Raw genomic sequence first — 18,819 nt, forward strand, 5'->3', positions numbered from 1 at the left:
AAACAAAACAAAACCCAGAGAAACTGAGTATAGCCATACATCATCCCCTGAAGCACCCTTTATTTTTTTTTGTGTGTTTTAAACTTTAGGGTTTTAACCACTTTTTTTTCACCTTTAACTAGTGATGAGAGAACATGCTTGAACAAGGCATTATCCAAGCACGCTTGGGTACTAAGTCTCTGCTGTAATCCCTGCACGTGATGTGGCTGTCAAACAGCCGCGAGACATGCAGCTGCGGCAACTTGAACATAGTAATCAAGCACACCAAAGATACTCTTCACACCTGAGCGTGCTGGGATAACCCCTTATCAGAGCATGTTCGCTCAACACTATTTACAGTGCCTCGCAAAAGTATTCGGCCCCCTGGAACTTTTCCACCTTTTCCCACATATCATGCTGCAAACAAAGATACCAAATGTACATTTTTGGCGAAGAATCAACAAGTGGGACACAATTGTGACGTTGAACAAAATTTATTGGTTATTTTAAATTTTTGTGGAAATTCAAAAACTGAAAAGTGGGGCGTGCAATATTATTCAGCCCCTATACTTTCAGTGCAGCAAACTCACTCCAAAAGTTCATTGTGGTTCTCTGAATGATCCAATGTTGTCCTAAATGACTAATGATGATAAATATAATCCACCTGTGTGTAATCAAGTCTCCGTATAAGTGCACCTGCTCTGTGATAGTCTCAGGGTCCTGTGATGCACAGAGAGCATCATGAAGACCAAGGAACACAACAGGCAGGTCTGATACTGTTGTGGAGAAGTTTAAAGCTGGATTTGGATACAAAATGATTTCCAAAACTTTAAACATCCCAAGGAGCACTGTGCAAGTGATCATATTGAAATGGAAGGAGTATCATACCACTGCAAGTCTACCAAGACCCGGCCGTCCCTCTAAACTTTCATCTCAAACAAGGAGAGGACTGATCAGAGATGCAGCCAAGAGGCCCATGATCACACAGGATGAACTGCAGAGATCTACAACTGAGGTGGGACAGTCTGTTCATAGAACAACAATCAGTCGTACGCTGCACAAATCTGGCCTTTATAGAAGAGTGGCAAGAAGAAAGCCATTTCTCAAAAGATATCCATAAAAAGTGTTTAAAGTTTGCAACAAGCCACCTGGCGGAGACACCAAACATGTGGAAGAAGGTGCTCTGGTCAGATAAAACAAAAAAATAAAAAAATAATCGCACTTTTTGGCAACAATGCAAAACGATATGTTTGGCGTAAAGGCAACACAGCTCATCACCATGAACACACCATCCCCACTGTCAAATATGGTGGTGGCAGCAACATGGATTGGGCCTGCTTTTCTTCAGCAAGGACAGGGACGATGGTTAAAATTGATGGGAAGATGGATGGAGCCAAATACAGGACCATTCTTGAAGAAAACCTGTTGGAGTCTGCAAAAGATCTGAGACTGGGACGGAGATTTGTCTTCCAACAAGACAATGATCCCAAACAAAGCATAATCTACAATGAAATGGTTCACAAATAAACATATCCAGGTGTTAGGCTGTGTGCACACGCTGCGGATTTTGCTGCGGTTCCGCAGCGGTTTTGGCCGCTGCGGACCCGCAGCAGTTTTTGCTGCGGTGTACAGTACCATGATTCCCTATGGGAATCAAAAACCGCAGTGCAGACGGTGCGGAATTTTCCACGCGGATTATCTGCGGTTTTCAATCCGCAGAAAGAATTGACATGTCAATTTTCTGCAGATTCACCTGCGGTTTGCCATCTCCTCCATTGAGGAGATGAAAAACCGCAGGGCCAAACCGCAGAGCAATCCGCAGGTAAAATCGCAGGTCTTTTTACCTGCGGTTTCACCTGCGGATTTTACAAAATCCGCGCGGATGAATCCGCACCTAATCCGCAGCGTGTGCACACAGCCTTAGAATGGCCAAGTCAAAGTCCAGACCTGAATCCAATGGAGAATCTGTGGAAAGAGCTGAAAACTGCTGTTCACAAATGATCTCCATCAAACCTCACTGAGCTCGAGCTGTTTGCCAAGGAAGAATGGGCAAGAATTTCAGTCTCTCGATGTACAAAACTGAGAGACATACCCCAAGCGACTTGCAGCTGTAATCGCAGCAAAAGGTGGTGAAAGAAAGTATTAAGTTATAGGGGCCGAATAATATTGCACGCCCCACTTTTCAGCTTTTGAATTTCCACAAAAATTTAAAATAACCAATAAATTTTGTTCAACTTCACAATTGTGTCCCACTTGTTGTTGATTCTTCACCAAAAATTTACATTTGGTATCTTTATGTTTGAAGCATGATATGTGGGAAAAGGTTGAAAAGTTCCAGGGGGCCGAATACTTCCGCAAGGCACTATTTTCTGATCATTATTCAATGGGGGAGTGAGGGGGTGGGTTCCAGTATCAGAACTGCTCGCGTTTTTTATTTTAGCAAAAACGCAACAAAAGACATTAAGGTTTCCACCTTCGCTTTTCCACCGACTTGTATACAGTGTTGCATGGGCAGAAATGTCAGAACAATGCACATGTTACTTATAAAAAAAAGATTAAGAAACATGAAATTATTAAAAGATGTTCAAAATCTTGAACATATCAAGTCGTTTTAGTTCTTTTGAGTGATTTTTCTGATTGTTTTTCTCCATTGGTTTCTGCATGAAAAAGACTGAGCCCGACTCTGCAAAGCTTTCATGCTAGAATTCCAACCTCGAAAAGTCAATATATGGGTGCAACTTGGTGGTGGCCCAATTTTTTTCAACTTTGCTTTTTCACACCAGTTTCGACAAAAGGTGGGATGGGACGATGGCATGGTGATAACCACTCGTCAAATTTATGACAAGCTGCAGCATTTGCTACTCCACAAAATCTTACTTCAGTAAGGAGTGGAGTAGGATTTATGGCGAGGCGCACACATGTACTCCGCTGGCTCATCACTCCAGATTCATGAAGGGGCATTCGTCTCTTGATGAATCCGGACCATCTGACTCCTGCAACCCCTCCTCATCAAAACTGGTGTGAACGATGTAGGTCTTGGCAAAATTGGGTCCCATGCATGCACGTGATCTAAAGCTTTAAGGTTGGATTCAAACAGCAATGTTAGCTTTTTCCCTGCATTTTATTAAGATTATGACTTTTGTGTTAGTAGCCAAAATAAGAAAAGTGCATTTACCGCTTTCTTTGTTTATAAGGACGTCATAATAAGCAAAAAATGCTCTGAACTCATTGGGTCGGTGTGACATTACTTTGAAAACGTTTGGTAAAAAGCCACCCTAAGGAAAACAAGAGATGTGTAAATGTGACATCATGCATTTCTATAGACTTTAAAATATTTTAAAGCGTAACTACACTTAAGAAAATATGATCTAAAAACATTTACTATGCATGCACAAAAAAAAAAACCCCACCTCTAATCCACCATTTTTAGTTTCATATCCAATGCATTAGAGCAATAGATTGGTTTCTCTTTTTCAAGGCATTTCATTAAAGCGTTCTTACCAAAATCCCAGTGAGATGTCATAGTGTACACGTTTACAGCCAAAACCACCCATTTTTAAACCTGTCCACCTTTGCACATATCGCACCTTCAAGGATGGCTCCATTTATCCTCCAGTTGCCATTGGAACCATCCTGTTGTAGTTCCACTGCTCCTGGTCATTTATGTGCAGTAGCTCAGCTGGCTTCTGCCACTCTTGGACCTGTCTAAGGCTAGTTTCACATTAGCGTTTTTTAGCGCTGCGCTTCGTGCGCAATAGAAATGCATCATGCGTTTGCGTTTTTTAGGCGCATATGTGGCGCCCCTGAGGGTTAAGTCGCCACAGAGGTACTGCACCTCCTCCTGAGGTGTGGTACCCCACTATGCAGGTAAGGTGGAGACACCTGACCACACTCATCCCACATGCACACCAGTAGTGTAGCAGAGCAACCTTTGTGGCTCCATGCTTGGAACACGAAGAGTGCTGGGAGGTGGGTGGAGCTTAGACTGCATAAGAGAGCAGAGAATATTTGGAAAAGGTCAGTCTGAGAGGAGATCCCCTGAGAGGGATGGAGTGAAGGAAGTGCTGCAGCAGACTCCTGGGACCTTGAGCTGCTGGCACAGGAAAGAGCCATAGAAAGCCTGATTCTTCAGAAGGAAGATAGTTTAGTACAGAATGTAAGGAGAAGAGAACTAAGGACTAGGGTCAGAGCAGAGCCCTTACTCAAGTTTGAAGCACATGGCCGGGGTCCAGTCCCTGAGGTTGTATGGATACTGATGTTCCTGCAGAAGAAACCGGAGGAATAGAAGTCATCACCACTTTATTCCCATCTAAGACTTGGGGGCACAACAGCAACGTGGGTGAGCCAGGACATGATAGCAAGGAGTCCCCGAAGTAGGCTACAGCTGTCTGCCGTACAAGTAGAGTTCTAAGTAACATCAAGAAGGAGGAACTTGGGTTTAAAATGCAACTACAAGTACTTCAGATTAGGCGCTAGTGTGGAGACGTTCAGAGAAGGCACATGTTGGAGGAGTGCTGGAAAGCTGTACTTTACCTTGCCTGGGAGTTGGCTGAGCCCCTGACCTGGAGGACACAGCACCGAAGCGGGCACCTGTATGCGCAACAGACTGAGTAAAGCTTTGGAACTACATGCCCTTGTGTCCTCCACTTATTCTTGCGCCTTAGACCCGGTTCTGCTACATCTACTTCTTTACATCATCTCCCCACTTGCCAACCTCATCTACTCTGCCCTGGGACTACAGCTCCACCTGTGGGGAGCTTCAACATCATTTCTGCACCACACCACCAGTCCCAGAGAAGCAACCCTGCAGCGCTGGTCAACCTGACCAGAAACTACAGGTGGCGTCACGAATCATCTCAACAACTTTATCCCCATCACTCTACCCCTTTTACATTGACTGCCTGAGGCCACGGATTGGGTCACTGCCACGGTGACATCTCCCATTGAAGTCAACGGGCCCGGCACAGAGCACCCCACGGCCTCTGGGGGGGTGAGTCACATGTGTTTCAACCAGTTTCTAGCCATGTTAACTCTTAAAATGCTTGCGATTTCAGATGCAGGCGTGCGCACAAAAACGCGTGCAAACGCTAGACCATGCGCCCACCATGTTAAACATAGGGGCGCATGGCACATGCGCATGGACACGCAAGATGTGCTGTGATGAAAAACGCTAATGTGAAACCAGCCTTAGGCCTTATTTACAGTGCAGACTTAATTGTAGGAAGCAGCAGTGTTTGTAACCAAAGAGGAGCAAGGTACTGGAGCTGTATACAGGGGCAGAGAAGAGATACCGCAGGAGGAGATTGTAAATTGGGGCGCAGATTATTGGGCTATTTTTTGCCTTGTTCTGAGAGACCAGTTATATGAAACTCAATCCTCTGTCATACAATCATTGCAAAAAGTGTTGCAAAGTTGAAATTGTTCCCAAAAAGAGGTATTTCTCCCAGAAAATTATTGCAAGTACAGTTTTGTTATATCCATAGTTTATTTCTTCTGTGTGTATTAGAACACCACAAGAAAAAAAAAAGTTGTTGAAACAATTTTGGTATGGTGTCAAGCATGTGATCCTCATTCAAATTCATATGTGGCAAGTAACAGGAGTGGGCAATATGAAAATCACACCTGAATCCAGATAAAAAAGGGAAGTTCTCAATCTTTGCATTGTGTGCGCCACAGCAAGCATTGAGAACAAAAAGAACTGAGGACTTGAGAACCAAAATTGTTGATTAACATCAAGGATACAAGTCCATTTCCAGAGATCTTGATTTTCTGTTGTCCACATAATTAAGTTTACAACCTATGGCACTGTAGCTAATCTCCCGAGATGTGGATGGCAGAGAGAAATTGATTAAAGGTTGCAATAAAGGATGGTCCAGTTAAGCAGCCCCAAAGGGAAAAAAAAAAACCAAAAAACACATTTACAGTGTTACAAATGGGTGTGCATGTAGCCTGTAAGCATAAGCTCACATTGGCCACTGGAAAAAAAACCAAAAAAAAAAAACCAGACAAACATAAGTTAATACCCTGCAGTAAATATAGTGCATGAAAATTATGTAGGGTATTTACGGTAGTTAATTTTTATTAAAAAAAAAAAAATCCTAACGCCTTCCCACCACTTCACGTGACCCTTGTTGGGACGGTCCTAGTATTAAAACCTTACAGTTTGTAAAGTGACATGCATGGGGATAAGGGCAATTATCACCTGAGCAATACTAAGGAAATCCAGAAAACATGATCTGTTGGTGGACCTTGAGGACTGGAGTTGGGGAACCCTGTTCTAGGACAACCAAAGCCCAAACCCAGGCTGCATCCTTTAATGCTGGGGCTCTTACAAACTGCAGATGGGAGAGCCAGGATTAATGTACTAGTGAACGGACTGCAAGGCCCCAGCCGTCCGGAAGACACAGGGAGACGAGCCAGAACCAGGTCTGGACAAATGTTATTAGGCTCGCTAGCCATAAGGTAGAGCGTTGGTATTCCGGGGGATGGTAGTGACTTATGGCCGTCAGTGGAGAAGGGGATCCACTGAAGAGTTTGTGACCAGTCATCACATCTCGTTCAACCATTGGGCAGTGGAAACGGAACACTTGCCTTGAAGGCTGCAAGAGTTGATGGCTGGAACTAAGGTCACATTCCTGAAAATGGAGGGGCAATATCACTGGTATGCAGCGAGTGTGATCCCAGAAAGAAGGAAGCATGATAAACCCTTCTTGAGGAAAGTGAACAGGCCTGAGAGGCAGAGGTGGATCGAGACATGGCTACTACCACCCCAGAGAGATTGTACTGTCCTTGGGGTTTCCCACCTCCTATGCCTGAGCAACCGATGGTGCAGGTGACACAGGGGGCTGGTGCCCATTTTTATATATCAGGGGCTCCGGTACTACTTGAAGTCGGGTCACTTACAACCCAGGCACCTGATAATCAGGCTTCAAGAAGCAAGTAGAGGCAGTCAAGAGGAAGGAGAAGAGACATCTGAAGAGATTTACTGTATTACCCTGCTTTTTTTTTCCTGGCTTAGTGCAAAGCCTTTATGACTATAGGAGTACACAAAGTACACTTAAAATATTTGAATGAGCCCCACCAGTTGTTACCTTTCAGGGGTCTATGGATGAACCACAATTTATCTGCTTTGCACTCTCTGCAAAGCCTTTTTAGAGTATACAAGTACATAAAGTACACCATCAAAATATTTTTATGTTCAAACTTTTTGGATTCAATGACTCATCTATACAGTTTAACATTGTCATTGTTGCATTATGGTGATATGTAAAACTTACAAAAAGCAAAAAAAAATTTGGGATTAGATTACTCAATAGAGTATTACGTGCTTAGTCACATTTTTGGTGTACAACACTACAAAAAAGCTTTTAAAAATGTTGCTTGTTTGTTTGCATTTCTTACCGATACACTATTCCGTGTTCTGGGGGTACATTTTTGTGATATACAACCATCAAAAAACGTGTTAAAAAAATTCATCTGTAGAATATATTGCTCATCCATAGAATTACATATTCTTGGGTAGATGTTATTGCTATACAAGTCTCAAAAAGCTTGTACAAAATTTTGTCGATATTATATTGCTCACCCATAGACTATTGCTTAGTCTGGAGTACATTTTGACTTGGTACATAACATTAAAAAAACACTTGTTTAAAAATTTAAAATCTGTATTATATTGCTCATCCACACAGTATAACGTGTTCTTGGGTACATTTTGTTGCCATGTATAAGCCACCAAAACAGGTTAAATTTATTGGTACTATATTGCTAATCCATAGGATATTACATCTTCTGGGTAGATTTTGGTGGTATACAAGCCTCAAAAAAAACTCATAAAAAATTTGGTATAATATATTGCTCACCCATAGTTCTTTTTCTAGGGTAGATATCATTAATAAACAAGGTTGTGTGCACACTGTGTAGATTTGGAGAATATCTTAGGTGTGGATTTGTGACAAAACCTGAAGCAAAGCCCCATATCAGCAAAGTGAAAGAGAAACCTAAAGTGTTGTGATGCACACAAATAATTTTGACTAGCAGATTTGGTGCAGGAAATTATCTGCAGCATGTCAATTCTCTGTGCGTTTAGCACTAGGAGCACAAGTACATGGCAATTTTGAACAGAATGTATATGAGGCCCTCCAGCCTGTATCAGAGTCCCTCTGAGTTCCTAATTTTTGGCAGTTCTTGGTCCAATCATAAATTAAACTGACCTTTTATTTAATAAAAAAAACAGATTTGGTTTACTTTAAAAAAATTATAATTTAATTTCTCCTTAAATACAAGTCATTATACGGTCAAATGTTTTAACTTTCCTGTAAAATGGAATTTCTCATCAGTTTGGCATGTTTATTGTCACTCCTTAAAGCGGAGAACAAGTGCGAGACCATTGTTCTCAGCAGCGATCTGGGAGTCAGATGCTTCCAGGGGTCTTCCCCATGCTGTTCTCCTTCCATTCAGCACCCCCCCCCCCCCCCAATTATGTGAACATTTTGACTGCCCTCAGGCCTCTTTGTAGGGTCTGCGTGGGGGGGGGGGGCTCAGCTTTCCCATCGACACCCATTATACTCGTTACTCGAAATGAGCATGCAAGTATTAGGATGTGCTCAGTTCAAGAAATGAGCACCAGAGCATTTTAGTATTCGCTCATCTTCATTTGCTTTAGTCGATATTCCTTTAGGCATTAATCATGTTCATGTTGCACTTTATTTGAAAATGATTTGGGCATGTCTCGTGATTTATTAATGTACATGCATCTCTAGCTGTGCATTGTTGTAGCCATTAATTACACTCATACCCACCTTATATCTCATTTTCTCTGTTTGGACCCTTTTTCTTCGGTCTTTAATGGTTTTTCAATAAAAATCTATCATTTGTATGTACCCCTGTGGCTTTTTTTTAACATACACTAAAAAGGCACTAGTCATTTTTCTGCTATTTTGCACATGGTTAGTATTCTGACTAATCAGCCACGCTTTTTGGATTTACCGCCATATCCATGGTTTCAGTTTGCTGCTTCATATATGTTTTGTATATCATACAATAGCTACATGGTTCAAACTAAATTACACGTATAGCTATATATTCAGTGTTGCGTTCCTTCAGTGACACCGTGACCTTTTAGCCACAAGTGTGCATACGTCAGCATTCCTAGATATTCAATGTATGGAGCGTATCCCTAGATATTCGATATAAGGGGAAAAAAAAAAAAAAAAAAGACAGAACGACAAAGGAAAAGAAAAAAGACAAAGGAAAAGAAAAAAGACAGAAATGAAAAAAAAAAGAACTTTAACCCCTTCATGTCCGGAGCTTTTTTGTTTCTCACTCCTTCTTCCCAGAGCCATAACTTTACTTTTCCGTCAGTATTGCTCTGTGAGGGCTTATTTTTTGCGGGACGAGTTGTACTTTTGAATGACCTCATTGGTTTTACCATGTCGTGTACTAGAAAACGGGAAAAAACTTCCAAGTGTGAAGAAACTGCAAAAAAGTGCAATCCCACACTTTTTTTTGGCTTTTTTGCTAGGTTCACTAAATGCTAAAACTGACCTTCCACTATGAATCTCCAGGTCATTACAAGTTCAGAGACACCAAACATGCCTAGGTTCTTTGTTTATCGAAGTGGTGAAAAAAAATTGCAAACTTTGGTAAAAAAAAAAAAAGTTGCGCCATTTTCCGATACCCGTAGCGTCTCTATTTTTCATGATCTTGGGTTGGGTGAGGGCTTGTTTTCTGCACGCCGAGCTGACGTTTTTAATGATACCATTTTGTTGCAGATATGTTGTTTTGATCAGCCGTTATTGCATTTTAATGCAATGTCATGGCGACAAAAAAAAAAAAAAAAAAAAAGTAATTCTGGCATTTTGACTTTTTCCGGCCACACCGTTTAGCGATCAGGTTAATCCTTTTTTTTATTGATAGATCGGGCGATTTTGAATGCGGCGATACCAAATATGTATTTTTTTATTGTTTTATTTTCAATGGGGTAAAAAGGGGGGTGATTTGATTTTTTTTTACATTTTTAAAACCATTTTTCTTTAACTTTTGGAATTCAATTGCCTCCTTGGGAGGCTAGAAGCTGCCATAGCCCGAATGGCTCTGCTACATAGAGGCGATGCTCAGAAGTTGGTTGAACTTTGGGCCCATTCCTCCTGCCAAAACTGGTGTAACTGATCCAGGTTTGTAGGACACCTTTGTCACACCTGCATTTTCAGCTTTGCCCATAAATTTTCAATAGGATTGAGATCAGGGCTTTGTGATGACCACTCCAAAACATTGACTTTGCTATACTTAAGCCACTTTGTTAGCATTTTGGCAGTATACTTCGGGCCATTGTCCATTTCGAAGACCCATTTCTGCCCAAGCTTTAACTCTTAGCTGATGTCTTGAGATGTTGCTTCAGTATTGCCACATGATCTTTTGTCATGATGCCATTTTGTGAAGTGCACCAGTCCCTCCTGCATCAAGAACAACCCCACAACATGATGCTGCCACCACCACCCCGTTTTACAGTTGGGATGGTGTTCTTAAGCTTCTCCTTTTTTCCTCCAAAACACAAAGATGATTATGCTCAAAAAGTTCAATGTTAGTTTCCGATAACAGGACATGTCTTCAAAATTGAAGGTCTTTGTTCCGGTGTGCATTTACAAACATTAATCTGGCTTTTTTTATGTTTCTTTTGGAGTAATGGCTTCTTCCTGGCAGAGTAGCCTTTCAGCCCATGTTGATACAGTACTCGTTTCACTGTAGATATTGACATAATCTTACCAGCTTCTGCCATCATCTTCACAAGATCCTTTGCCCTTGTTTTGATATGCACATGTCGGACCAAAGCATGTTCATCTCTGGAACACAGAACCCATCTCCTTCCCGAGCAGTACAATGGCTGGACATTCCCATCTTGTTTGTACTTGGGTATAATTGTTTGTACAGAGAAACGAGGAACCTTCAGGGATCTTGAAATTTTACTCAAGGATGAGCCAGACTTGTGCAAGTCCACAATTCTCTTCCTGATATCTTGGCTGATTTCTTTAGACTTTCCCATGATGCTACACAAAGAAGCTGTGTGTTTCAGGTGTGCATTAAAATACATCCACAGGTGGAAGTTTCCAGACACATGACATCATATGGGCAGTCCAGAATTGTCTAGAGGCATAGAAATCTTAATGTAAACTTCTGACTTTGCAGTAAGTAATAAAAAATGCCATAAAACATTCTCTCTCATTCTGGCATTTGACAAATATTAATAGTTATGGTAATCTAACTGACCTAAAATGGGAAAGGTTTATTGTGATTTCATGTCGATAGAGAAAAAAACAGGCATATGTGTCTTTTTATATCGCGTATGTAAACTTCTAGTTTCAACTGTGTATGAATTTTTACTAGTATGCAGCTTTTGATTTCCTACCCATCCTTTAACCTTGAGGCCCCATGTGTAGTCATTCCAGTTTATATTCATTATGTTATTACTCTTTAATAAGTTAATGTAAATTGTAACAAAGTTTAAGTTATGTGCAAAGGCCCCATTACACACAACGATATTGTGAACAATATTGCAACGTCACCAGTTTGGTGACGTTGCAGCGATGTTGAAACGACATCGTTGCGTGTGACACGTAGCAACGATCATTTGGCTAATCGTTGCCTAATGGTCTGGACCATAATTCTATCGTTGGTCTCCCGCTGGGCAGCACACATTGCTGCGTGTGACAGCGAGACACCAACAATCAGCGACACTGGGAGCTGGTATCCAGAGTAAACAGCGGGTAACTAAGCCGTGCGGCTCTTAGTTACACGCTGTTTACCCTGGATACCAGCTTGCTCGCTGCTCCTGATGGCTGGTGAGTCTATGTGACAGCTCACCAGCGATCCCATCCACGTCGGATCGTTGGTGGGATCGCTGGGACATTGAAGCGTGTAACGGGGCCCTTATTCTTATAGGTGTATACATCTGTAATTAGTAGTATTTGCTCATTTTGTTTTTATCTTAAGTTCTGCTTGTTAAGTGGCGAGTGTTTGGCTGTTTATTTTGTTAGGCTGGAGTCACAGCTGTATTTCTCCTGCAATAATCGCATCCGACTGGACAAACTGGCTAGCACCTCTCCTGACCTGAGCATTACAGCGTGATGGATTACTATGCAACTGTCAAGCTCAGGTCAGGAGAGCCGAAAGCCAGTGAGTTTTATGATGCAATTCTCCCACGAGAAATACGGCAGTGTGTCTCTGCCCTTACATAGCATTCCATGGGCAAGTGTCTGACGAGTTGGGACCAGGTCCTACTCTGCTCTTATCTATTTTTATGTCTGCATAAACAAGGTAAACTACAAGAGTTAGGTACTGTCCTAATTTGGGTACACAGTTGTGGTGGGATGGTTTTTACTTTATCAAATTGTTAACCAAGTACCCCATGTTATTTTCATGCACTATTACTATTTTTTTTTTTTAATGCATGGTATTTGCTCTTTTTTTGTTTTTTATCATTGGTGTTGCTTGTTGGCCACAGTGTGAATGCACACTTATGCGCATTGCACACCTATGCGCATTGCTCTTATGCCAACATATGTTCTGGATCAATGTTTTTAGGTTTGTTTGATTCTGGGAAATGTAGTTTTAGCAGTGCACTAGAACCACCCTTCAAGCTGGATGCATACAGGGACAGATAATGATTAGGGATGAGCGAATAGCTTTGGATAAGTCCTTATCCGAATAGCTATAGCGCTTACCAAGTAGCTTCATCGATAACCTGGAGCGCTCCTGTTGACCAGCTGTTCACCTCCGTGGCTGTGTGACAGTCACAACATATGCATGGAGAGCCTGTTTGTTGACACCCGCAGCTGTGGTGCTGAACAGCCGATCAACAGGAGCGCCCCAGGCATCCAGGTTACAGAGGCAGCTGAGCTCAGACTTTCCCTCCTCTGCATGGATACTGCAGATCTGGAGCGCCAGCCTCGTCAGGTGACAAGTGCTGCTCGTCATTAGAAACTATATTACAGCACTTGTCAGCTGAAGGGGCCGGGGCTCCTAAGCATTGGCAGGATCTGTGAAGAGGACAGAGCATGATTTGAACTTGGCGATACACAATGCTTTGGAGCAGGAAGTAATGGCTTCATGTCAAAGTGTTATGTGACCCACACAAAAGCAGCACAGGTAAACAGATATTTGAAAAAAATATTGTTAGGCTTTAAAGGGGGTAGGGAAAGACCCCATTAATGAGTAACAGGAACTTTTTCTGCACATGAATCTGCAGCGAGTCTTCCTTATTGTAAATACACTTCGCCTTCACGTAGTTACCTTTCTCTCTACCTCTTCCATTAATTCCACAATATCATACGGCAACTCTTTCCTGTATGGTACAGGATAGCGACTGATGGGTCTCGGTCCGTCAGATTGCGTTCCATAACATCCTCCTGTAAAAGCTGCAGGTGACCTCCAAATTCCATAGGAAACCTTTCCAAAGGTCTAAAAACAAGAGAAGGACACCGTTACCAATTTTATAGATTAATATAGACAATAGGCTCGAAGAGATGGCCTTAAGTCAGATGCTCCCGATACATTAAGTACAAGCCCCTTTATAAATCAGGAGCGCCGACTGAGTGGAGTACACCTGTGTGCACCTCACCCCATATCTTACTCCAGTTCCAGTCGAAGCAAGGTTTGTGGTGTAAAACTCATCATGAATTTGATGAGCGGTGATTGCTTTGCCTTCACCCATTTCTACCCACTTTGTCAGAGGTGGGCAAAAATGGCATAAGAACACCAAGAGTTGCATAATTTTATCTCAGCCTCCAGTTGCGCCAACACTGACTTTTCAAAGTTTTTTTTATGACAAAATACTGGTGTAAAAGCTTTTGATGAAGTGGGCCCCATATTGTTACTAGTAATCTGTACATACTGCAAGAACAATTGAAAAAAGTCTTCAAACATTGTATTCGGTTGTATATTTAAAAAGTAAAGCTTAAAAACGTAGCCCAAACTCCATATCTCCACATGGCAGTGTATCATTGAGAAAATGACTCTAGGAGACTATCTCAAATTTGGCATCAGATTTAAAAAAAAAAATTGATTATATTAAGAAGATTTAAAAAAATAAAAAAAAAACTTATGGGAGTGTTTAATTTAAAAAAAAAAAAAAAAAAAAGTATTGGGTAGTCTTCAGAAATAGTGGATACATTTTTTTTTTTTTTTTTTTTTTTTTTTTTTTTTTACACACCCCAAAACTAATAGGCTGAGAACTATACACTATGCATACCTTTATGTGAACAGCACCCTATACAAGTTTTATTGCACAAATGTATACTAAGCAGTCACCCTCTCCCTGAATGGGTAAAGGTGGTGAGGGGCTGTCTATTTAGTATTTTGCCAACATCTTGTTATATGGGCTGGCTGCATCCTGTAGTGTATTTGTTCAAAGGCCTGGGCAGATAAGCGGGGCTGCCTTTTTTTTGCTGTTTTTTCTTTTTAATTTCTTGGAGGATTTTAGTTCTCTTTTTGTGGCTTTGCCATTAGTTTAGCGATAGGACTTGCAAGTGTGGGGACCCATGACATGGGTTGCGAGTTTGTATGTTTTGGCCAAAATATCGTCCAATACCTCACTATTTTTATGTATTTTGTGCACTATATTTTTCAGGGTGCGGCCAAGCCCAGCACATTTGGTCTTTTATACAGGGGTATTCCCACTGGGATGCATTGAGAAAGTGCTGGCCAGCCCACCTAATCGAATAGTAGGGGCACAACCAATAAATAGGCTGAGAACCAGACACTATGCATTACCTTTATGTGAACAGCGCCTTTATTGTGCAAATGTACAGGGTGGAGCATTTATATGGATACATCTAAATAAAATGGGAATGGCTGGTGATATCAACTTCCTGTTTGTGACACATTAGTATATGGGAGGGGGAAAACTTTTCAAGATGGGTGGTGACCATGGTGGCCATTTTGAAGTTGGCCATTTTGTATCCAACTTAATTTTTTTCAATGGGAAGAGGGTCATGTGACACATCAAACTTATTGAGAATTTTACCAGAAATACAATGGTGTGTTTGGTTTTAACGTAAGTTTATTCTTTCATGAGTTGTTTACAAGTTTCTCTTTGTTTACAGCCATTGACATGTCACAGAGGTTAACACGTGAGGAGCGGATAGAAATTGTGTTGATGTCTGGTGAACGCAATACCCGGGTCATTGCAGCATATTTCAATGCAAGACACCCTACACAAGAAAACTGTCACCCTTCCCATTTTATTTAGGTGTATCCATATAAATGGCCCACCGTGTATACTAAGCAGACACCCCCTCCATGAATGGGTAGGTGGTGAGTGGCTGTCTATTCAGTATTTTGCACCTGTGTTGCCAACATCTTGCTATATGGGCTGGCTGCACCCTGCAGTGCATTTGTTCAAAGACCTGGACAGGTAAGCAGTGCTGCCTTTTTTCTGCTGTTTTTTACACCCCAAAACTGTCAACACTAGCAAGAAAACAAGCCATTATATGGGTATGTCAACAGAAACATTTAGGCTATGAGCCCACGTATGCAGGAAAAAAAACGCACTTCCCAGGAAAAACATGTGGGGGTTTTTTGCATCTTTTTCCACGATTTTTCCCGCGCGAAATTCAAGCACTTTCCAAGCATCGCTTGGAATGTGATTGACAGGTTGGTCACACTCGTCAAACAGTGTTTGACTACTGTGACCAACTTTTTACTATTGAGGCTGCCTATGCAGAATTAGTAAAAAAAAATAAAAAAATAAAATTTCAGGTTATAATCACCTTCCGGCATCCCACGCAGCCTTCCCGGGCCTCAGTGATGCTTCCGTTCCCAGTAATGCCTTGCGAGACCTTTGATGACGTAGAGTCTCGCAATACTGTAGCGGTCTTACGAGATCGTACGTCATCACAGGTCCTTGCCGCAAGGCATTACTGGGAATGGGAGCATCACTGAGGCCTGGGATGGCTGCGCTGGACGCCGGAAGGTGAGTATAACACTTTTTTTTTTTTTTTACAGGATTATGGTACCCAGGGCCTGGAGGAGAGTCTCCTCTCCTCCACACCGTGGGTACCAACCGCACATGAGCCGCTCACTTTGTGCATGGTGGGCATAGCCACATGCGGGAAGTAAGCGGATCTCATGCATTCCTATGGGTGCGGAATCGCAGCAATTCTTTTCAGAATTGCGGAGATTCCGCAAAAAGAATGAGCATGCTGCGTTTTTCCACGATGCGATTCCGCTGCGGGAAAAAAAAAAAAAAAAAAAAAAAAAAAAAAAAAATCGCAGCATTAGCACAGCATGTGCGGAATGCATGGAGTGCGTTCTGTATGTTTTTTAAGCGTTTTCACTGCAGTCAACTGAGGTTGTCATAAATCCGCTAAAGGGGGCTCTAAAGGCTCTTTCTCACACAGAAAGATCGCTAGCGAGATCACTAAAGTGTCACAGATTTTGTGACGCTCCAGCGATCTCGCTACGTGTGACACATAGCAGCGACCAGGCCCCCGCTGCGATCTCGCTGATCGTGCTCGAATGTCCTGGGCCATTTTTTCATCTCTGGTGTCCCGCTGGCCAGCGCGCATAGCAGTGTTTGACGCCAACGAGCGACCTCGTTGGCAACGAAGAACACATGCACGTAGGCGGGAGTCATCAGAATAGCCGCTGTGTGACAAGATACCAACGTTGTATGGATTGCTGCTGCGTCAGTGAGTATATCTGTTTGACAGCTTACTAGCGACCATTTAGCGACGCACCAGCGATCCTTACCAGGTCGTATCGTTGTTGGGATCGATGGTGCGTCACTAAGTGTAACGGTACCCTAAGAGACCTAGAAGTTACAGACACTGACGAACATAGCAGGCTGGCAGAGTCACAGTTGAAGAGGTTGTCAGGGCATATGGAATGATGTCTCTGCAGGATAGGTCATCAATGGCAGATCGGTCAGAGTCCGACACAGGGCCAGACTGGCAAATCTGGCAAATGCCAGAAGGGCCTGTCTGGTTGTGGGCTGCCTTGTCTGCTATGTTGCTAGCAGAAGTGGTGTTCTCACAACACCCATACTGTTAAGAGTTGTGACTCCGACACTTACCCCAGCAGGCCACAGGAATCATTAGAAATATGGGCATGTAGCAAATCTTGCTTTCCTCCATCCAGAGTAATAATAGTAGTAATATATCCCATCTGGTGCTTGAGGACGGGGACAGCATGGACCTGTGTGATTACAAATGCCAGGGCTGAATTTCAGCCCCAGTCCGTACCTGGTCCAACACCAATCTGCTACTTTTTTGCGATGGCTGCAGCTAGATGTAAACACTCTGAATGAGCTCCAGAGCGCAGGTCCCATTAAACTGTAGCGGAGGCTGCCGACTACTGCTGCGCAGCTTTTATAAGCAGAAATATAGGAGCTGCGATGCAGCAGCCAGCAGCAATCACTACACTAAGTGGGGCTTAGCAACACTCAACACATGATCAGTTGGGGAGCCAGGTATCAGTCCCCCAACTTGTCAGTAGGTCATTGATACAAGGCCCCAGCAACCCTAAGGGTGCTTTCACATTGCTCGGTGGTCTCCAATAGGCGTATACCACTGAACCATTACAGTCTATGGCTCTGTCGGTGCATATGTGGCCCACAGAGCACGTAACTAAATACAATGTGAAAGCACCTTAGAGGTGGACAACCCCTTTAAGGTTTATAAAAATATATACTTTATGTATATAAGCTGCAAGAGTTTTCCTTAGCAGCAGTACATTCCATCTTGCCATACAGTAAAGCACAGTCCTGGAGCTTGGCAGGCTCTTTGCACTGCTGTAGCAGGGTCTTCTGTTACTCACAGTGGGGAGGGGGATTCTGCTAAACTTCCACAGACTGATGAGGCGTCTCATGATCCGGCTGCTCCTGTCACCTGGCTCTCACACACAGCAGTCACAGGCTGTTCTACTATTTCCTAGTTCAGGGTCATACAATGCCCCACCTCCCACTTATGTACTGAGCCTCAGCCCACCCCTCCCAGCTACTCATGAGGCTGTGGCTCAGCTGCGCCGCTTACAGGCCTGCTCTAGCAACTGAAGCCACGGTCACACTCAGTATTTATAAGCCAAAACCAGGAGTGAAACAATCAGAGGGAAAGTATAAGGGTATGTGCACACGCTGCGGATTGGGGTGCGGATTTGGCAGCGCGGATTTTGTAAAATCTGCAGGTATATCTGCAGGTCAAAAGACCTGCGGATTGCTCTGCGGTTTTTCATCTCCACAATGGAGGAGATGGCAATCCGCGCGGAAAAATCCGCACCGTCTGCACTGTGGTTTTTTATTCCCATAAGGAATAATGGTACTGTACACCGCAGCAAAAACTGCTGCAGACCCGCAGCGGCCAAGACCTCTGTGGAACTGCAGCAGAATCCGCAGCGTGCGCACACACCCTAAGGCTGAGTTCACACGTGGCGGTTTTTTCGCATTTCCGCGGTGGTTTTGCCACAAAAAATAAGCATCCCATGCATTCCTATGGGATTCCGCAATGCTGTGCTAATGCTGCGGTTTTTACAGCGGTGAATCGCTTCGCGGTAAAAAGCATTTACACGAATCCGCGCTGAAAATTCCGCAGGACAATCCGCAGCATGTGCACACACCCTAAGGATGTGTGTGCACAAATTGCGGATTTTGCTGCAGGTTTTTCCGCACCAAAACCGCTGCTTCTGCCAGAAAACGCAGGTACTGTTTTTCTGCGTTTTTTTTGCTTTTTTTGTGCTTTTTTTTAGTGCGGTTTTGTCTGCGTTTTTCACAGCAAAGAAGATATATAAAGTTTGACAAACTTGACTGAGGAAAAAAAGAACATGGTCATTTCCTTGTTCAACCCTTTCAGC

The 18,819-nt window shown here is 42.9% G+C and overlaps 1 protein-coding gene across 1 annotated transcript in view; it reads right to left on the reverse strand.

Annotated features, from left to right (window-relative positions):
- The window catches only part of LOC141052445 (uncharacterized), a 38,900-nt gene extending 20,903 nt beyond the window's left edge, over window positions 1–17,997 (reverse strand). The window contains exons 1-3 of the mRNA XM_073549679.1: window positions 17,791–17,997; window positions 13,267–13,434; window positions 3,155–3,254 (exon numbers count right to left, since the gene is read on the reverse strand). Coding sequence (XP_073405780.1) covers window positions 3,155–3,254; window positions 13,267–13,434; window positions 17,791–17,841 — 319 coding nt within the window. The 5' untranslated portion in view covers window positions 17,842–17,997. The remainder of the gene's footprint in view (window positions 1–3,154; window positions 3,255–13,266; window positions 13,435–17,790) is intronic.
- Window positions 17,998–18,819: the final 822 nt, after the last annotated feature.

This window comes from Dendrobates tinctorius, unplaced genomic scaffold (genome assembly GCF_039654945.1).
Source record: "Dendrobates tinctorius isolate UK_male_01 unplaced genomic scaffold, ASM3965494v1 ptg000160l, whole genome shotgun sequence".
NCBI classification, from domain to species: domain Eukaryota; kingdom Metazoa; phylum Chordata; class Amphibia; order Anura; family Dendrobatidae; genus Dendrobates; species Dendrobates tinctorius.